This window comes from Thunnus maccoyii, chromosome 12 (genome assembly GCF_910596095.1).
Source record: "Thunnus maccoyii chromosome 12, fThuMac1.1, whole genome shotgun sequence".
Lineage (NCBI taxonomy): Eukaryota > Metazoa > Chordata > Actinopteri > Scombriformes > Scombridae > Thunnus > Thunnus maccoyii.
In genome coordinates this window covers 26,621,542-26,643,209 of record NC_056544.1, presented here as the reverse complement: position 1 = coordinate 26,643,209, position 21,668 = coordinate 26,621,542, and the positions used below count along the sequence as shown (strand labels likewise).

Genomic DNA, 21,668 nt, shown 5'->3' with positions numbered 1-21,668 from the left:
CAACAGAGTTAAGCATCATCTGTTTGCTATAGGAAACACAAGTTTTGCATGACATGGAACACAAATTCTGTGTAAAAATCAGACATACTAACACCAGTAGGCTATGATACCATGCTCACATTGACAATGCTAACATTTGCTAATTAGCACTAAACAGAAAGTACAGCTGAGGCTGATGGGAATGTCGTTAGTTTTTGTCATTTTTCTGCTAAGATTTTCTATATATTTGAATGTGGTTACTGCAGAAATGCACAAAATTTGTTTTGTGTGTGTTTTTAACAGTTTTGAAAAGTGTTTTAGCTTTTGAAAAACGTGCTGCAAATATAGTGCAGTGTTTTGCAGGTGGTGGAGTATGAATGAGAAATGAGTTCATAGATTTTGGAAATGTGGTCATTGAATGCATTTTGTGTAAAAGTAATGAAAAATGATTCACAGTTTGGTCCACATAGACTTCTGTTTCACTAACTGTGTGAAAAGTTTTAACAATGTGACTTCAGTTTTGACCGATGCATGTTAGCAATCAAAAAAAAAATGTGAATCACCCACCTGAAAAATAAACCAGAGAAGTTTGATGGTGACAGTGTTCTGATGTAGATTTCAATGTAAAATAGAAATAAAATGTGAATTCAAAAAGAGCTTTAAATGCTTCTAAAGCAACTTCTACCTCTCAATCAAGAACAGAGTTAATTTGTTTAAAATTTCCTCTGACACACATGGCAAAGCCGTCAGTCACCTCCGTTTGCAACAGTTTACTCCTGAAGCCCGAACACTAATGGCTTTCAACATGGCTACATTTCCCACCTCGCTGTTTCTTCCCTCAGAACAGCCTCGTTGACAAGCTCCCTCTGAGGTGAAAGCTGGTCATAAAACACAGCCAGCGACTCAGAGTTAAGCGAGCTCCAAGGCTGTCGTCACAGCTCTTAATGAATCCTCAGGTCTGTGCAGGACCAGAGCCGGGCCGAACGAGCGTGTTTACCATGGAGAAGACGTCATCGCTGCCAGAGAAAGGGCGTAATTATAAACATGCCACTGCTGTTTCCAGTGGTAGCGGTTTAAGAACAGACCTCCTGTCGCTCTAGGGTCTTAAAGACCCCAGGAGAACAAGTGGCAATTTAGTAGGGCTCGCCTTAACACTCTCAATGTGGGGTTACCACCCTCCAAATTTAAACTACAGTATGAAGGGATTACAGAGGGTGTAGGAGACAAACTGAGACAAATGGCCAGAGTGTGGCAGCTGGTTTCACTCCCTGAAAAACTGAAAAAAACATTTACATTATAACTTTTTTATTTATTTATTTTTTTTTACATTTGCTAACACACGTGTCTCTATAATGAGTTTACTTTTTCAAAACTGTTTCAAAACACAGTTCTCTCTTCACTGGCATTCAGCTCAGCACAACATTTAATTGCATTCACATCCAAAGTGCACTAACGCAACTAAAACACTTCACCCATATCACAGGATCAACTCTTGTAGCAGAACCCTGACAACATTTTTCTCCTAACAAGAAAACTTAGTCGTTTATTACGCAATGACCTGAAAAAACAAACACAAAGCATTACGATATGTATCACTATTGTTCTTTGTTTTAGAATATTGTCTTAGAATAAACTAAGCTCTTATTACAACAAAAACAAAGACGTGATGCAATATGCCTCCGTTTTTTGCAGTAATTCTAAGTGCACAAAATGAAGCTAGAGTAATATCAGTAATGCAGTACAAAACTATACATATTCACTATAAATACAGTATATGTATAGGTGAGCTACACATGTAGAGATGCAACAGTGCTACTCAACCCTTCTCATCCACATCACACCATGTCTGCAATCTTCTGCAGATATGTCCAGACATCCAGCATTCATTATGTCCAAGAGAGACATCTGATCATGTGGCTGGTGGTTATAAACTTTCCACCTGCATGAAGAAAAATAACTCCTCTGTGAGGTTGAGGAAAGGAGAATAAAAAAAATGTTCTGGATTCAACCTCACCTGCCCTCTTTCCTCTTTCCTCACCTGTTGCAAGTCAAGGAGTTGAAATGAGGCACTCAGTGTTGTATGACCCAATAAGGAGTTAATGTATTTTTATTTTTCTATTTCTTTTTAGATTTAGATAAGGCAGAATGCAGCAGTCTAATTCACAGTGTGTTGTGTTATGTTTTGGTTTTGAACTTAAATTTAACAGTTTGGACGATAGTATGTAAGCATGTGCAAAATGGACTGTAAATACACAGAGGTTCTGGTTGTGGATGAGTGACAAAACAGTTCATTCATTCTGAAAGATGTGGTCTTTGAATGCATGTTGTGCCAAAGCAATAAAAAGTCATCCACAGTTTAATCCACATCTATTGTGCGGACCGTGTGAAGAGTCGTGAAAAAGTGAACTCAGTACTGAGTAATGCTTGTTAGCAATTATATAACAAAAAAAACTGTAATCAGTCATCAGTTGTTTATTCTAGTCAATTTCAATCCATTGTATGTCTTATTGTCATAGTTTTGCTCAAGTTAACTGATAAGAAGTGAGTAACCATTCAAACTAACTGAATCATTTAACTGTATTAGGCTTTATACTATTATCTTCTTCCTGTATTATTTCCTGCATTTTCATTGGACGTCAGCCAATAAAATCCTTTTTCTAATGTCTAATGACTGTGGTCAAACAGATAAGCTCCTCCTTTAACAAATGTTTGTACAACTGAATGTTAAAGTCCGGGGTATCTGTAGTACATGTAAGCCTACTTCATATTTTAGACCTCTTTGTGCTTATCTAGTGACTGTGTGTGTGTGTGTGTGTGTGTGTGTGTGTGTGTGTGTGTGTGTGTGTGTGTGTGTAGCTTTAGGAAGTCGGTTAATAGTCCTGGCTGTCATGATCTGCCCTGCAGTAGACTGATTGGATGGGAGGGTTGTGTGTCACTATTTGTTCTGGTTAATGAGCGGAAGGAAGGTGAGCCAATACAATACACACACATTCTGTCAACAGAGGGACACTGTCAGGGGAGTGTGTGTTATATTAATGTTCAAGTTGTGTCAGGGGTGTTTTTTTCAATGGTACTTGGGTATGTGCACGAGTGTGTGTGTGTGTTTGTGGTGTTAAGGGTGACTGCCTTAAACCTCACATCCCACCTCAGGCTGATTAGTAGTTGCTCTTTAAGTAAACACAAAGCTAAGTGAGGAGGAATCTAACCTGTGGAAGGAAGGAAGGGAGGAATCCTCCATCCATCACTGACCAGAGGCGGCAAAATGGACACACATGACTGGGAACTTGAGTTTCCTCTGGTCATTGCCATGAAAGGAAAGACTTCCACTCTATAATGAGACACTCAAAAGTTAAAAAAAAAAAAAAAAAAAAAAAAAAACAAGTAAAACTGACTGCTGACATCAAAGTAAACTCGAGTTGCCTTCAGTGTCTCTTGCTCGTGGTCCGAAAATTAAGTCTCAAGGAAGTGTCAGCAGTTTGAAAACACACACAAAAAAACAGGTCTCCAAGAAAAGTATTAATTACTACGTACAGCAACATGATGTGTTAAGTGAGTTTCTAGCAGATCATATGACACATCCAAAGTCTGCATCATCCATGCTATGGAATCATTGCATATTTTGCCCACATGGATGCATAGATATTTCTGAAACTCTTCATTCATTTATTTATACACTGATTATTTATCTGGCCACTGAGAACTCAGTGACAGCAACATTCCCTCCGAGATCAAGGGTGGCGTCTAAAAGACTGCGTCCAAACTTAAGAAAAGTAAACATCTTCAGAAGTCAGGGGGGCCTCCGCATCTTATCTGGAAGCAATACATCAGATCTAATTACACTCAGGCCTCTTCTCCGATATGCATAAAGTTTTAAATCAACTAAATTACCCCGGGGGCCGAGGCAACATTTTATTTAAATGTTTATTTAATTGCCAGTTTCAGAAAGATATTCCAGAGGAGTTGCAGGGTTCAATGAAACTGGGTCAGGTTGGTTGTTGGTGACAGCAGAGTGAGATGCTGGCAAAATCAAGACTTGTTTTACTGTATTAAGAGAAGTTGATTGTGTCTAAAGCAATGTTATGTAATCTGTAGATTCATATATAATTATAATGTATTCAGTCTGTGTTTGGAAATAGTTGCTAAAAATCTTGAGGGCTTAATTTCTTTCTTTGGCTCGCTAACTGCTTCACATCTTATTTTGAAGAGGAACAAAATTAAGGCAAAAGCTGAATGGAGTGAGATCATCTCCATCAGGCTTCAAATCTCTCCATTAACTTCTAGAAAAGTCACTCGTCTTCTGTTATTTCTGATTTCATTCCATTTTTATTGTTCCCATGCTTGTTTTGAGCCTAAATGATCATTCTTGGAATAGTCTATATTACTCCGAGTGCCAACAAATCTCACGAAAAGACCAAAACCAACAATGAATATTAGCTGTGTAGCCAAAGCCTGATGTAGAGTATTTTTGTCCTAAAACTATAAAACATATTAATGAGCCTCACTGCACTTCGTGACATGTTCCTTCATTACCATGATCTTGGCTATTTCATTTCAATCCCACATACACAGTCCTGCTGCTGTAGAGCTGCCCAATTCTGTTCCAAACACACAAAAAAAAATGTAATGGTGGATTTTTATTTTAAGAGTACTCATAAATCATTAGCAATAAAAAAAAAAAGATTAAAATACTTTATGTGTTATTTTTCCTGTCAGAGAATCTGAATACAAGAACCACCTATTGTAAAAACTGACAATAAAAAGTCTTTTCCAACAAAAATCATGAGTTTATTCATTTTTCATGGATAACTCATATAAATGAATAAAGTGATGCTTTAAAACACCTTGTATTTACATTTTGTTTTATTTTAACAAACATTCACATCCTCCAGACCTCCAACAAATGTATTATTTATTCCTCTATATGTAACGCTTGCAAACAATTGTATTGCACAGCTGTTTTAGGAACTTACCAAGCCTTTTTTATAAATCAAACTATAAATTTGTGACCCACTTTTAAGAACTGAATGCATAAAGGGTACACAATGTTGGTTTGGGACCGAAGGATTGAAGCAGTTTGTAACTTCTCCTTTGAAAACACCCACGTAAATAAATTTTTACTCACTTACTTAATGCTCTGACTGGCTGGCAGTTCTCCATTTTTTGATTCAATTTTATCTCATCTTTTAAAAAGTTTGCAAAGACACAACTGCACTAACTCAAACACTTTTTATTGTGACCAAAGAACAATAAGTATCATATCAATCAAGTTTGCTATTTTACTGTGTATTTTACTGTTTACTGTTTGTTTGTTTGTAAGTGAAAATTTGAATAAAGCAGGCTCACTGCCTTTACAATATGTCATCATAAGGTATGAAGAGTTTTTAGAGTGAAAACATTTTGGGTTTTGTACCCCAACAATGACACAAATCAACATTAATTAATACAGTAATCGACACTGATTCAGTGCATTATCTCATAGGAAGGATAGTAAAATTTGAGAGTATCACAAGGCAAAACTTCCCAGGAGAAGATTGCAAAGACAAACATTTCAGAGTTTCACAGCACGCCTCAGTAGCTCTGTGAGAACCCCCACCTCCCCCCCTCCCTCGCCTTTTTCTTTTGCATCATGAACTTTGAGAGCCCTGGGAGAATCGGGGGGAAAGATCTGGGGGGGAGCAAGAGAGAGGCAAGGAGGGAGGTTAGATAGAGGAGTGGTAGGGTGGGCAGCCCGGAGAATGCAGAAATTGACTTCTAAACAGATGCAGTAATTCCATTTCCACCCTTTTAAATTTGGTATGCAGGGGGCCAACGCGTAACCCTAAACCCACTATCACTGTTGCACACAGAAGGCGGGAGGCGTAGTCGACAGTTGGTGGCTGGGGCCGCCGAGTCTATCAGCCTTGTTAATCAATACGGGTTCCACTCTGATAGACAGCGATTGGTGTAACCGATGCTCAGCCTGCTATTCTGTTCGCCCTTGTGGGAGAAGGAGGCACCTGTTTTCCTACGACTTTCACCTGCGGTTCACAGCTCGGCTGGAGACGGCTGGCCCAGCGTGAGGCATCTGGATCAGTCCCAAGAAAGTCCCTTCGCTGTACATGGGAATGTCAGAGGAGTCTCATTCCACCGGGAGAAAAATTTTCCACCTGTTCTGACAAAATGATTGCTGGTGTCAGAGTAAAACTAAATACTGAATATTGCTGAGGTTGTCGGCTATCTGAAACCATCAAAGCTGCAAAGCATTTATGAAAACATTTACCAAAATAACAAAGTGGGGTTATGACGCATCTGAACTCCAAAGAGGAAATGCTGCAAATTCAGTCTGTTTTCTTAAATTCTCTTAGGGTAGGGTATGTTAAACAGCATGAAATCTACCATGATTGGGTTCAGGAAGTCGTAAGTCTTGCAGTAAATTTACAATACCTCCATCGCTGCCATTTGGAACCATGAAAATGCAAAGTTACCTACTGCAGCTTCATCTTAAAAAAATACTAACCTTTTACAAATTGTATAAATGTGTGTGTTCTTTATATGTCGAGCAGTAAACATTGGACAACATTTTTTCTAAACTGAGTATATAGCTTTTAGGAATAAACCCTTTATTTTGGTGCGTGCACACTAGCATAGAAGGTCTGCCAGCAATCCATTTTTTGTTAGCTTTTAAGTAACCTTTAACCTGAAAGAATTCAAATTCTCTGAAAAGTAAAAGTCAAATGTCTGGGAGACAAACATACTGTAGATGTAGGTGGTAGAAAAATATAGATAAATACAGTTAAAACCTAAAATATACCTTACACTGATGTTATGACAATAAAAAGGTTTAATCCTACTCTGAACTATCAGTCGAACCCTGCGCTATCTAGGCATCTATGAAAGAACTAGAACGACTTGATGGAGAAGTAAACACATTGGCTTCAGCTGTAGGTGATTGTGTGGTCGGGGGGGGGGGTTTAATATGTTACTAAGTAGTTCTACATCACTGGTTCAGTCTCTGAAACCAACAGCACCCATCACTGCCAAAAGCACCCCTGGGCAAAGACTCTAATTAGCTGAAGTGTACTAAAAGGAGTTGAGGAATGAGTGGCATGTTTTGTATCAAGTGTTTACTTATCAGAACTGAAGGTTGTTGGGTATGTTGTACAGAACATGGAGCCCTCTGAGACAAACTCTGAGAAACCTAGCCATGTATTTTTATGTTCTCGAACTAAGGAAGAACATGTGATGTCAGTATGTCTGTTCTGACAAAGGGCACCTTCACATCACACATTAGTAGTCACATCATACCAATATGATATATTGTTTTTGATCGTTTTGCCCTACTTTTCAGCAAGATGAGCGTTTTTTGTCAAATACAGGGATACAGTGAGTGCTAAAAAGTTACAGTAAAGTATCTTAAATTCAATTTTGAGAGCATTTTTGTCACTACCAGTTTACCCAGCACCCTCACAACCTTCATTTGAGACCCCAAACTGAGCCAAGCGTCCTTTAACAAACACCGGAGCTCAAGGCTAATTGGTTCAGATAAAAACCTGTGGATTGCTGCATGTCTGCCAAACTGTCCCTGCTCCATTTGAAGCTGATGAATCCAATAAGAAGTGTGAATCACTTTAATTAGTGCTATCAAATTGCCGTATCTGCACATGTTAGCTTATTTTCTTTGGGCTGAGCTCTGAAACTGTTTAAACACACACACACATACTGTCCTGTTTGTTTGGCCTGGTGGTGCGTCGCAGTAATCATCAGCCCAGCATGCACCGAGTGAAACATTGGCACCGGCGTTAAGACAAACAGCCCCCTCCCTTTAAACCAAGATGACCCCCTGCTGTGGGCTAACAAGACCACATTAACCTCCCTTACCACACACACACACACACACACACACACACACAGACACACACACACTCTGTCTCTCTTTTTCCCCATATGCGAACATACTGTACATGCAGATATATTCTCATACTGTCACACATGTAGATGCGCGTTCTCTCGCTCTTACACACATAATTAAACTCTTAGTCCACATGCACATCTTCACACATTATCAGATTCACAGAGACTGGAAGTGGAAAGTGAATGACGGACAGTATCAGACTAGTGCTCCCTTGTGGCTTTAAGAACCGTTTGCCAATGAACGACAGATGCATTTGCTTTTTATAAACTTTGCAGCTAAAATGAACCATGGGGGTTACAGCTAAAAGACTTGAAGAAGTGTCCTTCCTCACTTTGCCCTGTGAAAATTGACTTTAGTCAAAGTTTTAATAATATCTGGGGACCATTTGAAGAAGTTTTGGATAAAGATATGGACTGTAAGAATGACTGTGAAAGTGCTTTACTTTCCTGCACCCTACTTTATGTTTTTTTTTACGATAACGTGGGAGGTTGATGGCTTCAACCACGTTTAAACTAAAGATTTCTACTTTATTTAGATAAAACAATGGCCAATGGTGTTTTGTTATTTTTTAAATCTTTAAAATTAAGTAAATATAAAACAAATTAAACATACATATGTATTCATAATTAAGAGATTTAGCTTATGCTCACATCTTGATGTAAGTCTGCAGAGATTCATTGTTTTTTAAAGGGCATTTTGGAGTTTATATCTGTCAGAAGGCAGTCATATTCAAGAATAAACCATTTCTAATTTTGTAAATGTACACACAGTGAGAGAGACGCAGACGTGAGTGAGAGAAAGACTTGCAGCAGTGATGTGGTGATAAAATCAGTAGATGCATAAAGTTTGACCTCCAGTTAGATGAACAAAAATGATACACTTTTAGTAAAGAATGTATTTATATTTTCCCCCTTAGTTGTTTAAATTTCATCAGTGCTGCTATTTATCCTGTCAGCCTAATAAATTGGATAGGTTGACTTTATGTTAGTTTACTCCCCACTGTCTGCATCCCTAATTACATTCCTTCCTAATGTTTCTATTGTATTATAACTCCCCCTTCTCGTTGTTTGTAAAGGGTAGAGTGTGTGTATTGGGGGTGGTGTAAACAGGGACAAAGTGATTATAACCCTTCCTCCAGGGTGAACATTTTAAACAAACTCCTATAGAAGGAACCCTTGATTGACTTATTCTCCCTCTCCGCCCATGCTGGGGGAGTGTCCTCGCTCCTCCCGTATAAAACCCAACGCACCCACCAAACACAGAGCATGCAGAGAGACACACGGTGCTGCACCGACACAAAGGGAGAGCGAAGACTAGCAGTAACCCAGACTGTGTGAAAGTAAAGCGCTTGTTTTTGGAATATTACGCATACTACAGAACAGCACAAACTGTACTGCGCTCTAGCATGAGTTCAGCAGTATCCTTGGAGTGATCGGACTTGCAGCTTACTTGCAAAGCGCAAGTTCGTTGGCACTTTGTCTAGGGACGAATCGCGCACAGAAACCAACGATGGAGAGGAGCATCCCGGGATGGTGCGTGCTGTTAACCCTCGTCCTGCACGGAACTGGCTGCATGGCGGCCAAGGAGCACCAATGCCAGGAGATCTCCGTGCCTCTGTGCAAAGGCATCGGCTACAACAACACCTACATGCCCAATCAGTTCAACCACGACACGCAGGACGAAGCCGGCCTGGAGGTGCACCAGTTCTGGCCGCTGGTGGAGATAAAGTGCTCCCCGGACCTGCGCTTCTTCCTCTGCAGCATGTACACACCGATCTGCCTAGAGGACTACAAGAAGCCGTTGCCCCCGTGCAGGAGCGTCTGTGAACGGGCCAAAGCTGGCTGCGCTCCGCTCATGAGGCAGTACGGCTTCCCGTGGCCAGATCGGATGAGGTGCGACCTGCTGCCTGAGCAAGGCCACCAGGATATGCTGTGCATGGACTACAACCAGAGCCAGACCACCACCGCGTCACCAGTGGTGGCGAAGCCAACCAACCACCCCTCGAAGCCTTACAACCCTAGGAAAAAGAACGCGTACGGTCGCGGCATCCCCGGGAAGCACAAACCAGCAGCCTCCCCGTGTGAGACAGGATGCTTCTGCCGTGCGCCCATGGTGCCGGTTACCAGCGACAGCCACCCGCTGCACAACCGCGTCAAAACGGGTCAGATCTTGAACTGCGCCATGCCGTGCCACAATCCTTACTTCACCCAGGAAGAGAGGACTTTCACTGCCTTCTGGATCGGCCTCTGGTCCGTCCTGTGTTTCATCTCCACTTTTGCAACTGTGGCGACTTTTCTAATCGACATGGAGAGATTTAAGTACCCGGAGCGCCCCATCATATTCCTCTCTGCCTGCTACATGTTTGTGTCCGTTGGATACATTGTCAGACTGATCGCCGGACACGAGGAAGTGGCCTGCAACAGGGAAAACGGAGTTGAACACATCCACTATGAAACCACAGGTCCTGCGCTCTGCACCATAGTTTTCCTGCTTATCTATTTCTTCGGCATGGCCAGTTCGATATGGTGGGTGATACTGTCTCTCACTTGGTTTCTCGCTGCAGGAATGAAGTGGGGGAACGAGGCCATTGCCAGTTACGCACAATATTTTCATTTGGCCGCCTGGCTCATCCCCAGCATGAAATCCATAGCAGTTTTGGCTCTGAGTTCTGTTGACGGGGACTCTGTGGCCGGGATATGCTACGTGGGTAACCAGAATTTGGATAACCTGCGAGGTTTTGTTTTGGCACCTCTAGTTATCTACCTGTTCATCGGCACCATGTTTCTGTTGGCCGGGTTCGTCTCTCTGTTCAGGATCAGGAGTGTTATCAAACAAGGGGGGACAAAGACTGACAAGCTGGAGAGGCTGATGATCCGGATAGGAGTTTTCACAGTTTTATACACCGTCCCAGCCACTGTCATAGTGGCGTGTTACTTTTACGAGCAGCATAACAGACAGACGTGGGAAATTACGCACAACTGTACGTGCATGACGGACCCGAATAGGCAGAGGCCGGACTATGCTGTGTTCATGCTCAAATACTTTATGTGCCTCCTGGTGGGCATCACCTCAGGGGCCTGGATCTGGTCCGGGAAAACCTTGGACTCCTGGAGGACTTTTTGCACGCGGTGCTGCTGGGGGAGTAAGGCCTCCGCGGGCTCCATGTACAGTGACGTGAGCACGGGACTGACCTGGAGATCCGGTACGGCCAGCTCCGTCTCCTGCCCCAAACAGATGCCACTGTCCCGGGTCTGAACACGGGAGGGATGTCCGCTCAAATGCATCTTATGTCATTTGACGCTAAAGACTTAAAAACCAGCGCATATCAGCTTCTTTGGGGACAAAGTGGCGCAAAGACTAATTTAAAATAATTTGGTTAATTTGGTAAATTATTCAAAGTGAATCACCGAACTGCCAGTTTAGATGAAGCTTTGGTCCTGAGCACTCCCCTAATGTGAAATACGTGTTGCATTTGTGGTCATAAATGTTCCATTCTGCTTATAAAAGTTATAAGATCAGTTTGGACTTATATATTACTTATGGAAAGTGCTCCCTCCTTGCCTTATCCAAATGACGTCCATGGGTTTGAATAGACTGTGTGGGCAGGGGAGGGGGGTAACTAATTGTGTTGGGATTGTCCATCAGCGTGTTGTAATTAGCACATTAATGAGCGCCTAATGGCTTCTCTTTAAATAATGAGACTGTCAGCAGCAGAACAATGTACCTGGCACGAAGAATGCAGAGTCTTATCTTAGCTTAATTGAATGCGTACAGCTGACAAGATCCCCCATGTCGATAGGTTACATGGTATAGCTAAGGCTCTCTTCTTCTTGTAAAACTGTAAAGAACCGCTGTGTCTTAAACATAAGATTCACAATGAGACTGCTCTGTTTGAAATCAGGCCAGTGCTGTGCTGTTTTTTTGTTGGGTTTTTTTTTTTCGTCTATGAAATGGATTTACAAGTACATTAATCAATGCCTTAATACTGTCTCATACGGGTTGCATTAGCGCGTAAAGTGTATTTATATAATTATTGGTGTACATACATTGTACATTTGTATATGAAAATTTACGAGATTGTAAATATGTATAATTTTCACTTTGATAGAAGATTTTATTTTGAGAATAAAACAACTTTTATTGAATTTTTACTCATGCGTCCTGGTCACTCTCGTCAAAACTTTGTTCTGGGATTTGACACTACTATCGTTATTACAATGCATGCTCTGAAACACAAACTGAATATTGTGGACTGATGTGGCAGAACGCACAATCTGGTAAACATCTCTGTATTGTGCGTAATGGTTGAATTATGACACGTGTACTGTAGATGTTAACTGAAAGTTGTAACCTGCATTTGGGGCCACACAGGATAAGAAAGCTCTATTAAATCTCCCCAGTGTTGCAGATCCGCATGCTGTGAGACGCGAGGAATAACATCGGCATGGCAATAGAGGCACCACAGGTGGTCTTCTCAGTTTAATGCCCCCTGCGCTTTACTCATGTTATTAACTCCGACTCCTGCCCCATGTTGAACCTCTTTTACATTTTCCGATTCTACACGGTTTAAAAGTCAATTAGTTGCACTCCTCAAGACTTATTTTCTTTGTTTTTCAAGCAGAAGAGAAAGATAAATAATCTTGTTTCCGGTGTAATTGGCCTTTTTCAGAATTTTAAAGAAATAAACATTAGAAGCAAAGCAGAAAATTATGCCAGAAGCAAAGTTTAGTTCATCTTAGTAATTGAAAAAAGTATCAAACGTTTCAGAACAAATATTTGTTTTTTGATATATGGCTTGAAATGCATGTTATTAAGCGGACAGTTCAGGTTACTCCTAATACGGCGGATTGTGTAGAGATGCCCGAGGCTCATAATTAAGACGTCAGTGAGGAGGGACAGACAGTGTACCCGCAGGCTTTCTGTCGTGCGTAAAGGTAATTACCGCCGTGCAGTGTGTGGTCCGTTTAGTGTGACAGTGTAGAACTCTTTAACAGCTGCTGAGCAGAGTCTCACAGACCAGCAGCTGTAACATCAGCATCATCAGTGAGGTCCTGAGTTTGGAAATGTTAAAAGTTTGTGCGTAATGGATGCAGGGGCGCATCGGAGGTCTATTTATAGCATAAGAATGTCTTCAAAAAAAGATTAGACATTCCATAGTATTCCTATAATCATTCATAAACTCAAATGATATTAACTATGCATATAAAACTACATGATGTGGTCGAAACCCTGGAGACGACTAAATTCCACTTGGGTGAAGAGAGATGACTATTGTTGTATAATGCTGACACCTGGTGGTTACAATTATAAACAGAAGTAAAGCATAAAACTGAGCACACATCTACAAAGTTGGTTTATGGAGCATTTAGTCTCAGAATATTCAGTTAGTCAAGCTACCAGATTGTAAAAATGTCACTTGTTTCCGATGTAAGTTTGTGTAATAAACTTCTAATTCTTAACCATCATCATATAACTATGTCCTCAAATACTGCCTGGAATATGTTGCATGTTTGGAAACTTCAGGATCATCACAGTGGGTTTAAGCAACATAACATGAAGTTGTACAGATGGCGCCACCTGCTGGGTGCTTCATAGTTTAAGACTTTATGTGAATAGGGTTTTTTTTCTTAATGCCAGTGATGTCTGCTTTTATCTACCAAACTTCTTCATACAGAGACTTAAAAAAGTGGAAATATCTGAGTCAGACGTTACCATTAATCAATAAATTGCCTTGCATACCCAATTAACCATGATAGAATACAGTATATTTAAGTAAGCAAATGAGTTACTCCCTGCAGAGGCTTAATTGTAACAACTTTGACAAATGTCGAATTTATCTCCCCCAGTAATTGCATCAGTTAAGTTAAGGGACTGTTTGCTCAGTCCAATATTAACAAATTGCTGTGCCTGTTCTTGTTACCCACAAGACAAGTTGGCTTCCTCTTCATGTGGTGTGTGGTGTGTGGTGTGTGTGTGTGAGTGTGTGTGTGTGGTATGTTGTGGCAGGGGACTGAGCATGTTCCCCCCCCAAGCCTAAAGCAAAAATCAACAGAGGAAATGGGTTGAGAGGTCATGTCTGATCCATCTCCTTCTAACATAAACAAGAAACCGACTTACCGGTTCAGGAAGAGCTCATCACAGAGAGATCCTATTGGTGCAACCCAGAGAACTCAACTCCTCTTCATTGCCTCCAATTAGGATGTTTATGAATGCTGTCTTTGTCTAATGATCTAATTACTTGTCAGACTCTGGTTGGTTTTGAACAAATCATGTTAAGATGTCTGAGTGGCTTACACAGGCTATTAAAGGTCACATAGCAATCATAGCCTATTATTTCAGAATGTATACATAGCTGGGTGGGGAGCCTTTTGCATTCAATAACAGCTATATGTCATGTTAATTCACTATGCTGTCTAAAACAAACATTTCTTCTAGGCCTAACTGACAAACCCTCGTGATAGACAGATGACCTCACTGCTTTCTGCCCCAGAGCATCCTGGGACCAACGACCTAAATCACTGAAAACCATAAGCTTTTCTCTCTATATATATTTTAAAGCCTATCATTCATCTCACTGGCTTGTGAAAAGTCATGCAGGGTGAGGGGTGTAGATGTGAGAGATGAGAGGTCAAAGGTTATGTTTGTCATTACTGCTATTTCTGCAGGGGTAGAAAATAGCAGCCCAAGAAGTATATCCTCAATCAGAAGTAGTGTTACATAACATAAGGAGAAATACAATGAATTAATGAAAGTCATTGTAATAGGTTAGCACACATCTGAATGGGTTAAATCAATTCTCAAGTGGCTGTTTTCCACCTTAAGTACAATAGCAGGAACAAAGCTCATGTGTTTTAGTTTGGCAACAAGTCTGGCTACATTTGGGTCGTAATTGTACCAAGGTTGCAAAATGAATTTAATTGGTCTTTAAAAATGCCACACGCAACATTTTTAGCTTTCTCCAAGGAACAGGCACTTGTTTTCTTTAGCTGATCTTAGCTGATCTTAAAGTACTTGACGTGCTTAAACCCATGTAGCCTTAATTATTGTTTTAGTGTGTTTTTTTTTAAATTGCATTTGCTTAAGTATAGTCAAGAGCAGCACAGCTCTTGTTAGCCACACTCCTTGATGAACTGTTCAGTGGTAAAATCAAAGGAAAGACGAGACATATAAGCCATTCACCCTCCCTTTACAGAAAACCAACACTCCTGGATCAGTCTGTCTTTTTTTTCTCTGTACAATCCCTCTATCATTAACATCAAAGGAAGACAGAATGGATTTTGTTTTCCAAGCCATGGCCGTTAGGGAGCACCCTAACTACCCATCCCCCCCCCCAACTACTACCAAAGGTGAAGAGGATGCTGGGTAATCGATGTTTCTGATGCCTCTGACATCTTCTCTGATGTGCTGTTGTGGTCAATGATGAGTTTTCCCTCCTACTTCTCAATCTCCTCCGTCTGTCACCCTTGAGATCGGAGAGTGTTATTGCACCTGAGGCAGGCGCGGGTTGATACGTTAACTTCAGCTGAAGAGGAGATCGATGGGAAGCGAAGGCACCGACTCCTAATATTCTGCTCTGTATTGATGTCTCAACACAGAATCCACACATAAGGCATTTTGTCTTTGAGTGACATATCAACCAGTTAAAGAGAGATATTTTCATGAGGAAAAAGTCATCATTGGTAATATATGTGTGTTATGGGAAAAAAAAAAAGAGCTGTGATTTTAATACAAATTAATAAACCAAATCACTGGGGGCCACTGTGATTTGGGTTATTTCTGTCAAAAAAACATCAACTGCACTTGTTACCAATGACCACTAGATGGTAGTAAAAATAACATTTTTCTCAGGTTATGTGATGCCAGTAGAAACCCAAGACAGTCCTTGTGTTCCCACCATGAAACTTGTATAAAAGTTAATAAACAATCATCATTATTTACTTTATATAATTTTGGACAATGTGTTGCATTATATCTTAATTTTCTGTCAGAGACTTTTTTTTTTAAATCTATAAGACATGCCATCAAAAAGTCCTCTTTATAAACCCATGTTTTAAAGGGGGTGGTGCAAGCAAAATGCTCCGTATGATCTTATTATAGATGGTACGACAAATTGGTGCCTGGAGCATGGATTGTATCATGACTGCACCATGTGTTAAAACAGGCATGGTGGCTGGGATTTTGCCAAGGACACATGTCTAACCGAAGTGTTTCTATGTGAGAGTCTTAGCTTGACAACAGACACATACTACATATTTGGGACACTGTTTTGTGTGAATACGGGTTGACGCATGTGTAGGGTCACCAGGTTTGCTTGTTCGACTTCTTGACCTCCATGAGTGACAGTACGGTCCTTTCTCTGAGCACCCAGCTGACCACTGGCCAACCTGCTAATGTTTCTGCATGTCTTAGCTGCCATAAATACCAAAGCAGAGGAAGAATGAGAGAGGTATGAGGCATGTGTTAGGGTCATGGATACAGTGGAGGTAATGTGTCTCAGGGGTTGTGTTACTGCATCATAGTCATTGTTTTATCCAAACTGGAGTATGAGATCAACAAACATTTTCCAGAACAGGGCCATCTCCACATATGAAGATAATAAAACTACTACGATTCAGTGGGAAAATGTTTGGTCCCAGGATGATGAAGTAAATGCAGTTTCAGAGTCTTTTGTGCCCTTTGAAGGTCATGTACAGAGGCATACAATGAGTCAACAGTCACTATTCAAAATAAAGACTAATAGGAATCCACACACAAATACAGAAAGAGCTGTAAAAGACCACAACAGATGCAAATGCGAAGATGACTCATGTAATGAAAATGGCAGACAGGTGATCAAAAAGTGCAACAGAAAATATCAAGTGGTCATCATCTATTCTGACTGAAACTGTGGTCACTTTTTGCAGTTCTGCCATTTATAGTGTTCAGGCTCCTTTTCCTGTGTTGAGTTTTATAACTTTTGCTCCCAAAAACATTATTTTGGTGATAAGAAAATATGTTGGATAAATCAGCTGTAATCTCTCTTATGCCAACATAAAAAGTAAAAAAAGTTCTAGTAAAATATGTGGCATGTCGGAATGTTTTCACTGATGTTTGTCACTGATACTGCACATTTATTAGTGAGGCAATATGCGATATTTTTAATATTGTACATCACAAGACCTTATCTTAGCAGGGTTGGCTTGAGTCAGGTCACGGCTGGGTCGTCGAGCGGTCATGTGAGAGGTCAGAGGTCAGGTCAGTGTGTCTGTTATGGCTGCCAGCACTCAGTAATCCAGACAACAGCTGAACACTGGAACCGCAGCTCCTTCAAGGTCAGACAGTGTGTTTTTGGAGTGACTCATTTTCTCATAAAAAAACAGAAACAGCTCATGGTGCTTTAAAGAAGTAAAACAATGCCAATCATTTGAATTTGCACAAATTTTTTTATTAATAATTACTTTTTTAAAAAATGTGCTTTCTTTCAAGCATGCAACAAGAAAAGCTACACATCAGTTGTGTCACATGAAATCTTGCATCTTAAAAAAACAAAAATTAGGAGAAGATAAGATAAGATGCCTTTTGCCCTTTACTAGCTCTTGAGAAAAATATCTGGCTTTTTACAGTAGATTGCAAAAGCAACATATATAGCTTGTTAGATTTTCAACATTCTTCACAAGATGCTAACAAGTGGCTAACTTTGTCTGTCTGCCATTGATGCTGGGTATGTAGTGTAGTGCATACTGCAGCTGGACACAAAGTTGATGAGGGCAGAATTTTGGAAAACCAAAATAATGAGCTAAAAGCAGCTAATGGGCTCCAAAGAGCTGAGAGGAATTGCAGAGTCTGGTAATAATTTCTTGTTCATATTATACTGTATATAATTAGTGCAGCTTTTAAATTACAACAGAACAATAATAGTTTCTATGAATTCATGCATTACAAAGATTCAAGCAAAATATTTGGGCTTCTTTTCACCATTCCTGTCCACTACACCCATGCCCTCTTATCTTGAGGAGAGTCACTGATGTCAGACTGTTGGCTTGAGTTTGCCTCCACTGGGGTGTACTGGCCCAGCTTTTTGACACCCATGGGTGTTGGCATACTAGTGTTTGGTAGTGGTCCCTTCTCTGGGCGAGGGCACAGCGGAGGTCTCAGGTGACTGTGGAGGACAAATTGGGATGGTGCCAGAGTGCTCATGGGAGTAGGTGAGCGGGACATCTCTGCCTTTGTATCTATGCATTTTAGACTCTTGTCATCAGCAGTTATACCTGTTTTAAAGGTGGGTCCTCCAGTCACCTTTGAATGAAGAAGTTCACTATTTGGCACAACACCAGCAGTATGTTTTTCATCTCTGAGACCATTCTTTGAACTTCCACTCGGGCTGGTTCTCCTGCTTAAAAGGACATCAGTGTCTTCAGATGCAGTTGTCGTTGTAAAGACGCTGCTTTGCTCTCCTTTACTCATCTCCTCTATCAGCATCTCCCTCTTCCTCCTCCATCTCACCATCGCCTTCATGGAGCTCACCAGGTCAACCAGACTCAGTAGTATGGACAAGGAGGTGACGCCTAGCATGAAGTTGAGCATTAAGGTCTTCTCAGTAGGTCTGGAGATGTAGCATTCGACTCCAGATGTGCAGGGAGCCTCGTAACAGAGGAAGCTCTTTGGAACAGACAAACCAAAGAGAAAAAACTGCCCTGCACCGAAAACCACTTCTAGAAGGATCCGTAGAATCACGACCAGGAAGTAGGCACAGTAGAAGCGTGGCGTTCCCCATTCGCGCGGGAGGTCATTAAGTGGAGCTTTATTCAAGGACAGTTCTCTTGAGGAGCTCGAGTTATCCAGGGTGAAAGGTGAACCTCCTCGATTCCTGTCGCTGTAGAAAGCTCCAAAGTATGGATAAGACAATATTTTATGCATGATGTAAATTGCAAACATCAAATGTGGAAGACAGAGAAGAATAAGGTGGAACAGCCACAGATGGAAGATGGATACAGGAGCAAAAACGTCAAAACAAACATTCAAGCAGCCTGGCTGGATGGTGTTGCAGATAAATCTCTCCTGCTCGTCACGAAAGAGGGTGAAACCGGCAAGTAAGAGGACCAGCAGACGTAAAACCAGCATCAACATCCACCAGGTTTTACCTGCAATGGAGAGAAGATGACCAAGTAATTTACATTATAATGAATGTAGATCACTGAATTGACAAATATGGTGAAATTTAAGTGAATCTGTGAGGAAAATACAATATGTCTTTGCAGAACCCAACCCAACAACATTTATGAATGGAAAGAAATTGGGATGCAATGTATTTTCTTTATGGTTATAAAAAAGAAGACAATGGATAAAATGATTGTGTGCAGTTACATGAAAATGTACTTTTAAATTAAATATATGAATATCAACAACAAATTGAAAATTATGAAGGGAAAAACAATTATTGATTATTACTACAGATTTTTTAAATAACAACTGCAGGATTACGAATACATTTATTTTTAAGATTAAATCAAGTCCATTTTTATTAATACAGCCCAATATGACAATTTTTACAGCACAATACATCCTCTATCCTTCGATTAAACAAAAATTCCCCCCAAAAAACCCTTTAACAGGGAAAAAAATTAAATAAACTTCAGGAAGAGCAACAGAGGAGGGATCCTTCTTCCAGGACAGACAAACATGCTACAGATTTTGTGTTCAGAATAACAGAATAGACCAAAATAACTAATTTACATTATTGATAGACTCTTACTGTGGTAACACTGCTTCATTTCTAATATTTTAACTAACAAAGATAAACTTTGAAGGGACTTACCCATAAAGGAAATATTATGACTGATAGTGATGAAGAGTAGATCTGCTGCTCCCATCATGCTCATTGTTCAGTAAATAAAAAACCTGATCCCATAAGAAAATAACTCGAATTGATTTTGTAGCCAGGAGAAGTCCCTATGTTGCTGTCTCCTTCAGCACAGCTTGCTACTAAATCCAGTCACCTCCAACGTTGTGTTACTGCTCCTCAGTCTTGTCTGTTGAGGCCAGGACCTGTGGAGAGAGCTATTCTTACCAGGCTGCCATCAAAGCATTGCTGGGATGTCGAGGTGCCAGTCAACCTTACTGGAAGAAGGCAATCATCATTATCATTAGATGACACACAGGACACAATTACTTCAGGGATTCGTGTAGCTGTGTGTTTTATTGCTGACCACATTTGCAACAGGTCATTTTAACAAAGTGCGTAAGGTATTGAGCCCTTTTTAAGAGCACCTCATTTGCTTTCACAGAAAAGAAAAAAAACAACAAAAACAAAATAGGGCAGTGGGCTATGACTGTTGACAAAAAAAAACAACTAATAAATACTTATCTAACAACCATAAACCCATAAAAATAACCTGGGAATGTACAATGCATAATTGTAAAATACACTTGCATTCCAAAAAGTTTTCACCAACCCCACATGGAACTTGCACGCTAACGTTACCTTGCTATGCAACTGAGAACACAGCAGTCGACGGTTCCTCTGGGGTAAATGCTGCATTGAACTTAGTCTGATCTTCTTCTGAGGCAGAAGGCATAGAAATATTATCTTCAGTCAGCTCAGAAAGCTGCTCCCAACCAGGCCGAAGAGGCGAATGATAGTCAGGAGGCTAACATTACAGCTAATGTTACTAGCAAAGAGGTAGCCAGCGACAGTGAAGGAGCCACCACCACCTGTGAGAAAGAGGATGATGTCGATAATAACAGGGACATTCTGCATTTAAGTCTACTTCTATGGAGCCAGAACCAAAAACACAGGCTGCTAAATATGAAGAGGAAGTATGAAGGTATTATTGGAGCAAAACAACTGAGCACCTGTGACAGTGACAGTGGAATTTGTAGTTGTAGAAAATAGTCACACATGTATCAGTAAATTTGTTGTCACAGAGAGGAATGCTGTAGAGTTGCGAACTTACAGTTTTTTTTCTCTTCCACAAACACAACAGTCACACCTTCTCAAATTCTTCATTGCAGGTGCACAAATCCTTTTCTACGAATCGCAAATTAAGAAACTCATACACTCACATTTTTGCTACAGTTGCTGCAGTGAATATGGTGCAAAACACATTCACACACTCTCATCAAATACTGTGAAGTCATCCGCAAATCAGTATGTGAATTTGTGCAATGAGGGTTGCACACCGTGTAGAATATTTTCTCACAAATACCTTTTTTTTCCTTGGATATTTTTCTAGAACAAACAAGTCAATAACTACAACTGCTTCCACGCGCTCTCACTTTTGCACCACATATGTCCCTTACATGTAGAGCAAAAGATTTGTGTACCTGTAGAGCCAGGGGCGGGCGCTGTTTAGAGATCGTAAAACCCTTTTGGCCAATCAAGGGAGCTTGTTTGAGAAGGGTCCAACGGCCGGACCTTATTGGTTCGTTTGGGCTCCTGTCTTGTCCCTGGGTGCCCGAACAGAAAAAAAACCCAAAACTCCAGCCTCAAATCTACAGCTATTAACTTACCTGACCTTCCCGACTCAGTAGATGAGCTGGCACCTGATGTTTAAGGTATGATTTCTGATATCACTTATCATTATACTTTTGTTTATACAGTAGTTTAAATATGCATGCCGGTCAGCTATGACTATCTTGCTTCCTGAAAGGTACGCTAGCTAACAAATTACATTGTTACGTTAGCTTACAGTAATTAGTCGGCAGATGTTACACTCATACTAAATTGTGCATTGATTCTTCAAATTCTCCTCCGTTATCCCTAAAGATCACTGTGGGTCTTTGCAGGTTAGTATCATGAGTATGCACTGAACATGAGATT

At 40.6% G+C, this 21,668-nt stretch overlaps 2 protein-coding genes across 6 annotated transcripts; one reads left to right on the top strand and one right to left on the bottom strand.

Annotated features, from left to right (window-relative positions):
* The first annotated feature begins 9,142 nt into the window (after positions 1 to 9,142).
* On the top strand, positions 9,143 to 12,021 carry LOC121907930 (frizzled-8-like). The gene has a single exon (XM_042427490.1). It carries the CDS (start codon positions 9,380 to 9,382, stop codon positions 11,123 to 11,125), a length of 1,746 nt encoding a protein of 581 aa, XP_042283424.1. The 5' UTR covers positions 9,143 to 9,379; the 3' UTR covers positions 11,126 to 12,021.
* A 5,305-nt stretch (positions 12,022 to 17,326) lies between these two features.
* Positions 17,327 to 21,122, bottom strand: LOC121908728 (gap junction delta-4 protein-like). 5 transcript variants are annotated; one of them, XM_042428977.1, is made up of 3 exons: positions 21,055 to 21,122; positions 19,665 to 20,560; positions 17,327 to 18,990 (listed from the first exon to the last, which is right to left on the bottom strand). In XM_042428977.1, exons 2-3 carry the CDS (start codon positions 19,726 to 19,728, stop codon positions 17,837 to 17,839), a joined length of 1,218 nt encoding a protein of 405 aa, XP_042284911.1. In that variant the 5' UTR covers positions 19,729 to 20,560; positions 21,055 to 21,122; the 3' UTR covers positions 17,327 to 17,836. The 5 variants fall into 5 exon arrangements, with proteins under 5 accessions (XP_042284911.1, XP_042284909.1, XP_042284912.1 ...); XM_042428975.1 differs by lacking the exon at positions 21,055 to 21,122 and adding an exon at positions 20,912 to 20,950; XM_042428978.1 differs by lacking the exon at positions 21,055 to 21,122 and having other exon boundaries at positions 19,665 to 19,966; positions 20,331 to 20,764.
* Positions 21,123 to 21,668: the final 546 nt, after the last annotated feature.